The sequence below is a fragment of the Arachis ipaensis genome, chromosome B03, assembly GCF_000816755.2.
Source record: "Arachis ipaensis cultivar K30076 chromosome B03, Araip1.1, whole genome shotgun sequence".
Lineage (NCBI taxonomy): Eukaryota > Viridiplantae > Streptophyta > Magnoliopsida > Fabales > Fabaceae > Arachis > Arachis ipaensis.
The window spans coordinates 86,054,243-86,066,417 of NC_029787.2; the positions used below are offsets into that span (position 1 = coordinate 86,054,243).

At 33.0% G+C, this 12,175-nt stretch overlaps 1 protein-coding gene across 1 annotated transcript; it reads right to left on the minus strand.

Moving 5' to 3' along the window:
• Positions 994 to 3,631, minus strand: LOC107633367 (probable methyltransferase PMT17). The gene is made up of 5 exons (XM_016337002.2): positions 2,861 to 3,631; positions 2,572 to 2,782; positions 2,062 to 2,359; positions 1,496 to 1,960; positions 994 to 1,393 (listed from the first exon to the last, which is right to left on the minus strand). Exons 1-5 carry the CDS (start codon positions 3,599 to 3,601, stop codon positions 1,159 to 1,161), a joined length of 1,950 nt encoding a protein of 649 aa, XP_016192488.2. The 5' UTR covers positions 3,602 to 3,631; the 3' UTR covers positions 994 to 1,158.

Consider the following 12,175-nt stretch of genomic DNA (forward strand, 5'->3'; position numbering starts at 1 on the left):
TTTTAACTTTTAAGAAAAATTAATACACAGATTAATCTCCAAGATTTTATTCCAGCAGACAAATTAATTCTCAGTTCATTTTTCGACAAAATAATTATCCATATCGGTCCCCAAAAATTTTAAAAGCGAACATTTTAGTCCCTAAAAAAAATTAATACACAGATCAATTTTCAACGTTTTTTTTCGTTAGACATAATAATCTTTCATCCAAAGAAAACAAAATAATAATAATAATAAAGATTATTCTACAAAAAATTCAAAGTTGAAATCATTTGATATTTTTGTATTTAATATAATAAAAAATGCCTATTTTAAAAAATATATTTGTATTAAAAGAAAATGTTTTGATTTGGATTTCAAAACATCATTATTCACCTTCCTTGTTTCTAACAAAAAGAGTGTATTAATATGCTAGTGTCATCGTCCACATGCACAAAGCTAAGTAATAATAATAAAGGTCGAAATATAGTACAAGTAAAATGGATCGGAGACTATTATGTCTCACAGAAAAAAACGTTGGGGATTAATTTGTGTATTAATTTTTGTTGAGTCTAAAATGTCCGCAAATTGGGGACTGATTTGTCTGCCGGAATAAAACTTTAGAGATTAATCTGTGTATTACTTTTTCTTGAGGACTAAAATGTCCGCTTTTAAAATTTTTGGGACTGATTTAGGTAATTACTCTAAAAATAATATATTTAATCAATGTTGTGAATTTTACTTAATTTTAAATATGATTCCTTTCCATTAATGTGCTTCAAGAACGACATATAAAATTTTGAGTTACTTTTCCTTTATGGAACCGGTACTTGAAGCTGATGAGTTGTATAGATATCCTTAATTGGTAATTTAAATATACAAGTTTGGTGATTCTTGGGGTATTTCCAGCTACCGTAAATTCACTTGGTGTTTTGTGTTTGATGTGAAAAGAAATGATCCATCTTTTTCCACATTAAAGAACACTTGTCTTTAATCAGAGAGCATCATTCTGCAATTATCTTCCTGAGTGTTAAAGTGTCTTTAATTGGTGCAATCTAATAAAAACGAGAAGAGGGCAAGAAGGAAAACTGCCAAAGTAAGTATCTATCTATTTTAATTTCTCTAAGAGGTCAAAACAAAAAAAGGCGAACAAAGATGTGGTAATAACAACACTACATATTAGTTTTGAGATTGATTCTCATTAGCTTCCCCAGTCCAGTAAGTCTTTTCAGCAACAAGAATCTTTTCTGGGTTGAAAGGTCCACTTTCATGATCCGTTATACTACTTTTCCATCTCATTGCATCAGTAATGCTTTTAATCTTCACCAGAAGCTCCACTCCTTCTCTTAATATCACAGTACCTTCTGGCCTTAGAATTCTGTCCATCTCCAATAGTATCAGAGTAATGTTGCACCTTCCACACACAAGAATTACCATACATATCATATCAGTCAAAGAAACACACGATTAATTAATGCCATGGATCATATCATATGTTCAAATGTATGCTACTTACCTATCCTGATATATGCTGAAAACGCCACTGGCATGGATCATATCATATGTTCTTGGATAAGTTGAGAAAGCTTCACACCAATCATGGTAAGTCCCAATAAAACCTCGTTCATAAATTACACCTAGAGTGTCATGGTCTGAATTTGGTGGAACCACATTCATAACCCACACTGGATACTTTGACATAGCTGCAGCAAATCCACCAAGATAAGCATTCATATCCATCACATTCCTATATTTTCCTTGGGTGAGAGGAGCAAGACGCCGGTAGCGAGCTATCCTGTCCCTCCACATATCATTATCACTTCTGAATTTCTCCGCATTGATACCCGGAATGGAACCGCTGCTAATCCGAGGAGGAAGCGTGAATGCTCGCTTAGGCCATTTCTCAAGCTCTCCCCCAGACACTTTGTCTGATCTTGTAACTTCTGGCAATGGAGTTATGCATTTTTCCAATTCTTTGTACCTTTGAAACAAAGAAAAATGGTATGAACACAAGTGAGAAAATAAGCCAAGACACAATCATACATGAACTTATTAGTTATTACAATGCAAACAAGTACCAACCAAGCTATGTCAGGATTGTCCCCTTGGCATATGTGTGGTGTTTTGAAAACCTTTCTGCTCTTAACACATTCATTGTGATTGATAGGCTTTTGCCAAATTGCAAGATCATCCTTCTCAATAAGTTTCTTCCAACAAATACTTGCTGCTACCCGCTCTATTTCATCTTGCTCTCTCTTCAAATCTTCTTGAGTTCTCTCCCATCCTTTCCAGTGTTTCTGCCATCGAATAGGTGGCCCAGAAAGAACCCAATAACCTCCTGGCCTCAGGATTCTATCCACTTCAATCAGATATAGTCCATCTGTGACAATCCAATTTAAAGATGTTACTTATAACATGCATGCAGATAAAAATGGAATCCAAGCAAAGATGTTACACATTTTCAGTCATTCTTGATTAATGTCACAATACATGATTGCCTAAGTTCTAAATTGTAATGCCTGGCAAATAACAAATTAATGAAATTATCGGTAGCATTATAGCAACAAGTGGACCATGATAATATGAGAATACCATATTTGCCCCAAGGTATGAGACATCGAGAACAATGAGCCATGTCAAATGCCCTTGCCGGGTATGGAAGCCTCTGTGAACCCATGATGCCAATCATAGCAGGAACTCCTCTCTCCAATGCAAACTGGACCTGAGCTTCGTGTGTGTCTCTTGGTGCAAATGACATTGCTATGATGTCCCGTTTCAAAAGATAAGCACCCCAACTTGCTACCTTTACGTGTTATAAAGAAAGTATTAACTTGGACATGAATAAAAAAAGTATGATGATAAATATATTGATTCAACTTACACCACAGCCTGTATCGATTGCAGTTCTGATATGACCACTCTTGAGGGGAATAAGCTCATTAATTTCATCAATGTATGCATCGGCACCACGGGGAAACATGGTGCCTCCACCAGGGAATCTGAAGCGGTCACCCTCGACCTGAATCCAATTTTGAATGGCCTTCTCAATGCTAAGCTCTTTGTGAGGGATGTTATCATACCAAGCATAGTCTCTGCTTTGAGGCCACCTGAAAGGAGGCTTATAATTTGGTGGAGCAGGTATAAGACAATACATAAGTTCATCCTTTGCAGGGCAATGCCTCTCCCTATACTTCAACATGTTCCGGTCGTATCTCCGCCCTCTCGTTTGATCTTGGCACGGAGTATATTCACTGTATTTCATGTCACATGGTGGGAATTCTTGCACTCCTGAAGAACTATTGAGATCAAGTTGATGGTGACTTTCAAAGTCTAGATTTGAAGAAGAAAATGGTGATGCTTTGGAAGCTGAAGATGATGATCCTCCTTCACAACCCACTTTTGCGACTGTGTCATATTGGCCTGTGGTTGGTGTTGGAGTACTCTTCCATGAACCCATTATATATGACAAGATACATAACCCACTAACCCCTAGAATCCATGTGATTCGGTTTCTCTTAGCATCAAGCGGACCATGATGTTTCGGAGATCCATTGTAATCCTTGGCCATTTTTTTCCCTTTAGTTTTGTGCTCTGAATAAATTTTCAAATAAACAAATAACATTAGTCCATGTTCACAACTTTTAGACAGATGAAAGCTACAACAACTATAATCTTTTTCTTTCTTTCTTCGTGCATTTGAGATGCGTCAATTATACTCTAGTTGAAAGAAAAGTCTAGGGACCAACAACTTCATTGAATTCTGGTCAGTATATAACCAGCAAAGAAAAGTGAGCTATTGGATGAAATCTCACACCAATCTCACACCATTAAAATTATCATTGATGGTTGTTTGTTGGCTATAAATCATAAAAATTGCTTACTCCTAGCACTCCTCATAGTTTAATTCGGGAGGAAAACCATAAAGTTGTAATGCCCAAGTTGCACGAACCATGCACTGTTCTATGCATTTGACATAATATTACCAGTGAATTAATTAGCATAGTAGACGTGATTAAAAAGGGAATACCTCAGATTTAAGTGGAAATTACACTCTTGAATGTAATCTTCACTCATTCATACATGATAATTTTTATGTTCAAAAGTAAAGGTTGAACGGAAAAGAAAAAGAAAGTGACGTAATGTTAGAGGGATATGATGATATTGATTGTGAAGAAGAAAAAAAAAATAATAATAAAACTGAAAAGGAAAAAAGGTAGACAGTAAAGGAAGGTGTAGTGAGTTAGTCAGTTATCTATTAATATTTATTTTTTGCATGTTTCCTAACTTGTAGTTGATCGAGAGACATGAAACAAGTTATGGCTTGAAAAGAAAGACGTTAAGTTGGATCTAGTCAATATGGCAAAGAAAGATATACACAATGTTAATACGAGATTTTATAGCCTCAGATTACTCTTCTTTCACCCATTCTATATGGATTGCGGATCACTCTTGTCTTGTCTTGTTCCTAAAATGTGTCAAAATGTTTACGTCAACTACCAATATAAATCGTTATATTATAGAAAATTTATTGGGTATACCATGTACTTTTTTGGAATTTTAATGTTACTTGTACGATCAAATTGTCAATAAAATTTTTGTTTTGTAGTCCCTCATCAAATGACAGATGCAACCCTCTAGTAAGAAAGAAAAAGATAAGATCCGCTAACTTTAAAAATGGCTCTGCAAATAAGTGTTGACATGGAAGGACATGCTAAACAAGAGTTTGATGAAGAGCCATTTGATAGGTGTTTTTCTTATATATATATTTTGGGTAATTAAAAAAATTACTGTACAAAAAATTTTAGTAATTAACATTATTTTTATCTTATTTTTAAATTAATTTTAGCTAATTCTTTTATAATAAAAATGTTAGTAACTATCATGCTTCATAAGATATTAATGGGTCATTTTTTTTAGTGAATGGATTAGGTGTAAAAAAATGTTCCTTCAAAGTACCCGGAAAGCTCCACCTTTGTTGAAAGGCCATTAGTCAAGCACACCACACCTGCCATGTAATCTCACAACTAAGAAACAGATGATACGCGGTTTCCACAGGCTTACCACAGAGAAGACACCTATTGTCCTGCTGGTCAATAACCCGTAATCTGCACAGTCGATCCTTTGTGTTGACCCTTCCGACTAACGCAAACCAAGAAAGGAGTTCAACTCTCGGGGGGACAAATCCTTTCCAAACAGCACTAGTGAAGCTATAGCTGGTAACCTCCTCCGGTAGGACTTCCTCCTGCATCACTCGCACAAAGGATTTTGTTGAGTAGTCACTTGTTTTATCAAATTTTCATACCACACTATCTTCCCTCCCATTTGTAAGCTTGAATGACTGTAAGATCTCATGAAGCTGGTGTACTAAGTCCAACTCCCATTGGAACAACTCTCTCCTCCACTGGAAACTCCAAATCCACACTAGCCCATCCCAAAAGCCACAGTCTGCTGTCACAGATTCATGAAGAGTTGAGACCGAGAAAAGCCTAGGAAACATATCTTTCAATACTCCAGCCGGTAGCCATCTATCCTCCCAGAATCGGATTGTTCTGCCATTCCCTAACTCCATCGACAACCCACTGATCATCTGATCTCTCAGCCCCGGCTTACTAACTTGTAGCTGGCATATATCCTTCCAAGGACCCCCTCGCGTGGGAGTAGGCTGTCCTCCCACCATTCTTGCAGGATGCATATTATTACAAGAGCACACCACTTTCTTCCATAAGGGACAGTCTTCTTTCGAGAACCTCCACCACCACTTAAACAGCAATGCAGTATTTCGAATCACCGCATCCCCAACTCCCAACCCCCACCTGCCTTCTTTGGAGCCATAACCACTTCCCACTTCACGAGCGATACCCCGTATCTCCCATCCTCAGTACTCCACAGGAACCGTCGTTGCAGGGAAATCAGCTTCTCTGCCACTGTCTTTGGCATCTTATATAAATTGAGGTAGTAAATCGGCAAGCTACTAAGCACCGCCTTAATTAGGACCAGCTTACCTGCTTTGTTAAGAGTTTTTGCTTTCCACAAACTCAGTTTGTCTTCCACCTTATCAATCACCGGTTTTCATGTCTTAACCAGTCTCGGATTTGCTCCCAGGAGAATGCCCAGATATCTGACTGGTAATGAAGCCTCTTTACAACCCAGTAACCGACACATCCTCCGGACCCATATCCTCTCACAGCCTCTTTTCGAATTAAGGATGAAAACTTTTTAAAATAAAAAAAATTGGTAAAGTGAGCAAGTGAGGAGTTAATCACTCTTAAATTAAAATAGTAAAATATATTTTATAAAAATTATAAATTTAATAGTGATTAACTTTTCACTTTATTAATTTTATCACTTTAAAAAAAATAAATTCTTTTTTATTATATATCATATTGTTTAAAAAATCTCACAAAAAATACCTCTTATTCGTTGGAATACTTTTATTCGCCAGAACATGCTAAAGAGGTAAAAAGTAAAAACATATGCAATGGTTTAAATATTAATTTTTAATGCTTCAAGTCAACTATTAATTTATAATTTGATAAATATATCAATTAATTTATTTTAAAAGATGAACAGATTAAAATGACTGGTAAAAAATAAAAAAATCATATTTACAACAATGTCACAGTAACATTTGCAAGAAAACTCCCTAATCTTTCTTTTATGTATTTCTCTTCATGTAGATAATATATTACTAATTTATAATTATTAATATTACTAACACTTAATATAAGTGCAGAACACATTAATATATATTATAAAAATATTATATATATATATTATTTTATATATTTTTAATATATATTTTGTATAAAGTTAATTTAGTGACTAATTTTAAATATGTATATAGTATAATTGTATAGTTTATTCATGATTATCAATACAAGTTTAAAATTTACTTAGAAACAATAATTCATAAGGAAGTATATATTGTTGCGGACAATTTACATATATACAATAATTTTAGGTAAAAAAATCCATATAAGCCAGGCTGAGAAACATATTACCCAAATCAGCCAAAATGAAAATTTTTTCAGTATTTAACCAAAGATCACTTTAATGTAATTCGAATCAATATAATTCGAACTACAATTGCAAGTAATTTGAATCAACTAGCTTCGAATTAAGAGCATAGAAATTTGCATGTAATTCGAATCAAGTTCTGTCGAATTACAATAGCATAATTCGAATCAAATCGATTCGAATTAGTAGGGAAAAACGAGTTAAACATAATTCGATATATGTCGATTCGAATTAGTAAGAAAAATAAATCAAACCTTAAAGTCTTTTTCTTATAGTTGCTAACATGGATAGCCCAACGCTGTGTCCCTGTCCCATATACTGATATACCTTCCATTAGTTTGAATAGTAAAATTTATTTTGAACATAATAATAATAATAATAATAATAATAATAATAATAATAATAATAATAATAATAATGAGATTTCTTTAAAATTAAAATATAATAATAATAATAATAATAATAATAATAATACATACAATACACTTTTGTCCATTTTTAATAGTTCATAAATATTTTTTAATAAATTTTTTCAATAAATTTATTTAAATTATACTACAAAAAATATTTTATTCTATGCAAAAAAATTTTAAAAAATGGCTTAAAAAATGTTAGGAGTACTATAAAAATTTGTAATGTTCTAATGACTTAGGTACTCAAATTTTAAATAAAGTACTCTATATAGTCATTAATAATTTAGAAATTAAAAAAATATTTTATTCCATACAAAACAATTAAAAATATATTTCATTTATTTTTCTACACATATTTCCTGTCATTATGTTGCCATTGGAATCCTCATATATTTCTAATTTCTCAACCTAACCTTCACAAATTCTAACACAATCTTCATATAATTTTACTTGAGATATGTGTCTCATTTTTTGTGATTTGTATAAGTGAGTCAATATATATAAATGGGTAATAAACATATCAGTACAAGTTTTATTATTGACTAATGATAACTCTATTTTTATTAATATAGAGAGTAAATCAAATAAATATTTAAATTATTGGTCTCTAAAATTTGAAAAAAAATATTATTCTTCGTTATAAATATGTTTATTATATTTTTTTAATTTTTAAAAGCTGTTTTACCAAACACACTTATAGTACTTGTGCTTATTAAAAAATATTTATGAGCTATTAAAAATGGACAAAAGTGTATTGTATGGAATTCAAATTGATAGCTCATTAATATTTTAAAAAAATCTCATTATTATTATTATTATTATTATTATTATTATTTTGTTCAAAATAAGTTTTACTATTCAAACTAATGGAAGGTATATCAGTATATGGGACAGGGACAGCGTTGGGCTATCCATGTTAGCAACTATAAGAAAAAGACTTTATGGTTTGATTTATTTTTCTTACTAATTCGAATCGACATATATCGAATTATTCAAAATAAGTTTTACTATTCAAACTAATGGAAGGTATATCAGTATATGGGACAGGGACAGCGTTGGGCTATCCATGTTAGCAACTATAAGAAAAAGACTTTATGGTTTGATTTATTTTTCTTACTAATTCGAATCGACATATATTGAATTATGTTTAACTCGTTTTCCCTACTAATTCGAATCGATTTGATTCGAATTATGCTATTGTAATTCGAGAGAACTTGATTCGAATTACATGCAAATTTCTATGCTCTTAATTCGAAGCTAGTTGATTCGAATTACTTGCAATTGTAGTTCGAATTATATTGATTCGAATTACATTAAAGTGATCTTTGGTTGAATGCTAAAAAAATTTTCATTTTGGCTGATTTGGGTAATATGTTTCTCAGCCTGGCTTATTTGGGTTTTTTACCCATAATTTTATCTTAAAATTATCTAATTATAATTTTTTGAAAATAACTACATTTTGGTTTTAAACTAATTCTATATAAATTGTGGGAGACTCTATGGATGTCAAGAAATACACATAAAATGCAAGAGATTAGCATGATGTACTAGTAAAGAAATTTTAACCTAAAGAGAATAGCAAAATTTACATACAATAGAAACAACACAAATTTTGAAGCCTAGGGGTAAATATAGTGGTTTACATGCAATTCCTATGACACATAAATATTATTTTGGTTTTAAACTAATTTCTATAACACATAAATCTTATTAGGAGGACATAGTGGTTTACATGCAATTCCTATTTCCTAAAATACATAAACTTTGTGAGCGTATAATAGTTTGCATATAATTTAATAATGTAAAAAATTCAATAAGTATAATTCACTTCTCTACTTTTTTAATTAACATGAAATTGCTAATAAGCAGGTTACGATATATTAATGGCACAGATTTCTCTTCCCTCAATGATATTGTTGTTTAAACACCTTTGAGCCAACTCATGGTTTAGGAATTACTTTCTTTTTACAAGTAAATCACTGTACCTTCCCAAAATTTATGTATTTTAGAAAGTAGATATTCCAAGATGGGTAAAGCATTAAATTAGTTTTTTATGTTAGGACTTAATTTTGTTTTAGTTTTTAAGGGTGTGTTATTTGAATTTAAATAAGTTTTATTTAGTTTCAATATAACTGACGAGTCCATATTTTTTGATATATTTTAACTTGATTTGAATGAATTTCATTACATAAACTCACACTTAAGTACCAAAATAGCATACTTTTGTATTATTTTCCCAATTTGGATCTAAATGTGAAAATATGCGTTTTTGTGCTTAAATTAGTGATTTTAATTCTACTTTCATGCCATTCGATGCTGTGATATGTTTTGTGAGTGATTTCAGGTTATTTAGGCAAGATTGGTTAGACAGAAGTGGAAGAAAGCATGTACAAGGGAGAATACATGAAGAAAACAAGGAAAAGTACACACAGTAAAGTGTGCGTGCGCACAAGCACCTGTGCGTACGCACAGGACCCTGCACGTGGTTTCATTAATGAAACGCGTGATGCGTGAATTCTGAGGGCTTTTGGCCCAATTTTGGAAGGCTAGAGGCTAAATTGAGGTGCTATATGAAGGGAATATCAACACATTAGAAGGGAGCTCACTTAGATAGTAGTAATTCATAGTATTAGGAGTAGGAGTAGTGTAGATAGCAAATTCTCTCTTAGGATTTTTACTTCAATTTACATTGTAGTATTTTATAGCAAGTTTGATCTTGGATTTTGCTTCTCTAATTGTAAGTATTCTTTAATTCCTCTTTAATTACATCAATTTTGCTCTCATTTCCTTTGGTTCAAGTGCTTTGTCAATATTTACAATTTTAAGTTCTTAAAATTTTGATTGATGAATTTAGTGTTTTATGCTTCTCACTACATGTTAGCTACGCATGTAAGTGAGAAAGCATTATAGGCAAAGGGAATATCAACTAATACTTGATGCAAGAGGAAAGTTAAAGTATAAGTGAATAACATGAAGAGCATGTTGCATCATGTTCACGTGAGAATTGACACGAACAAGATTAGTGATAAGTATGAAAGCATTTGGTCCCATCCTAACTCAATGATAATGAAGTACAAAAAACAAAGAATAATGAATTAGAAAGGACTAAAGCACTAATCTTTTGTGTGGAACAAGTATGACCATTAATGCTAAACAAGTCACGAAGTACCAAAACAGTGCAAGAAATTCTCAACAATTGAGTAAGAGAATTCAACACCCTTATTAAAATAAGAAACTTAGAAAATAAAATAAGAATAAGCTATAAAAACAAAATTAAAATGCAAGGAATGAAAATAAGCAAATGCAATAAAAGAAAATGGAAGAAAAGAAAAAGTTTTTTTTTAGTATTTTATTTATTTATTTTATATATATATATATATATATATATATAAGAAGAAGAAAGGAGAAAAACAGGGTGAGAATCCACGCATAAGCGTCACCCATGCTTATGCGTGGATGCAACAGGGACAATCCACGCGTAAGCGTCACGCATGCTTACGCGTGGATTGAGATTGTGCTCCCAGCACAAATCTTGCACAACTCTCGGGTTTTTTGAACCAGGAGTTGCGGAAGTGCAATCCACGCGTAAGCGTCATGCATGCTTAAGATTGAAATTTTTTTTAGAAGCATAAAAACAAAATTTAACACTCTTCTAACATATAAACATTCTAAAGCAACTAAAATTCAAATTTAACAAAAATCTTTAAGTTTTTGAAAAATTTTCCAAAACAAAACAAACAAAACTTACACTCCAAGCAAAATACTATTCAACAACAACTATTCTAAACAAATCATGAATCTAATAAGCAATCTATTAATCAAAACAAAATGTATAAGAGTATAGAAACTAAGAAAAACTACCTACAATGGCAACTCAATTTATTCATTGATTATATCTACAAGAGAATGGAAAGAGTTTACCATGGTGGGGTGTCTCCCACCTAACACTCACTACAAAAAAAGGCCTATGGTCACGGTAAAAAACCGTGACCATAGCTAGTAAAAAGAGTGACCATAGATCTATGGTCACGGTTTTGGACCTATGGTCACGATTTTTTACCGTGGCCTATTCTCTCGTGGCCATAGGTCTATGGTCACGGTTTTTTGATCTATGGTCACGGTTTCAATTTTCAAAATCTGACACTTTAGGCCACGTTTTTTTACCGTGACCATAGCCTCTATGGTCACTCCTCCTTAAAACCGTGACCATAGATAAGGCTATGGTCACGGTTTTCACCGTGGCCATAGCCTCTATGGTCACCCCTCTTTAAAACCGTGACCATAGCCCTATCTATGGTCACGGTTTTTCTCCGTGGCCATAGACTCTATGGTCACCCCACCTAAAACCGTGACCATAGCCTATCTATGGTCACGGTTTTTCTCCGTGGCCATAGCCTCTATGGTCACCCCTCCTTAAAACCGTGACCATAGCCCTATCTATAGTCACACTTTTTCACGGTGGCCATAGAGTCTATGGTCACCCTCCTTAAAACCGTGACCATAGCCTATCTATGGTCACGGTTTTTCACCGTGGCCATAGCCTCTATGGTCACCCCTCCTTAAAACCGTGACCATAGCCCTATCTATGGTCACGGTTTTTCACGGTGGCCATAGAGTCTATGGTCACCCTTGTTAAAACCGTGACCATAGCCCTATCTATGGTCACAGTTTTTCATCGTGGCCATAGCCTCTATGGTCACGGTTTTTTAAAACGGTGACTATAGCCTGTTGTTGTTTATGAGATTCAATTTTTTTAAATTATAATC

Coding starts and splice junctions, on each gene's coding strand:
- LOC107633367 (XM_016337002.2), bottom strand. CDS start 3,601: ATGTTATTTGTTTATTTGAAAATTTATTCAGAGCACAAAACTAAAGGG. Junction 2,783..2,860: donor CAATCGATACAGGCTGTGGT/GTAAGTTGAATC, acceptor TAACACGTAAAG/GTAGCAAGTTGGGGTGCTTA. Junction 2,360..2,571: donor CATACCTTGGGGCAAATATG/GTATTCTCATAT, acceptor GGATTGTCACAG/ATGGACTATATCTGATTGAA.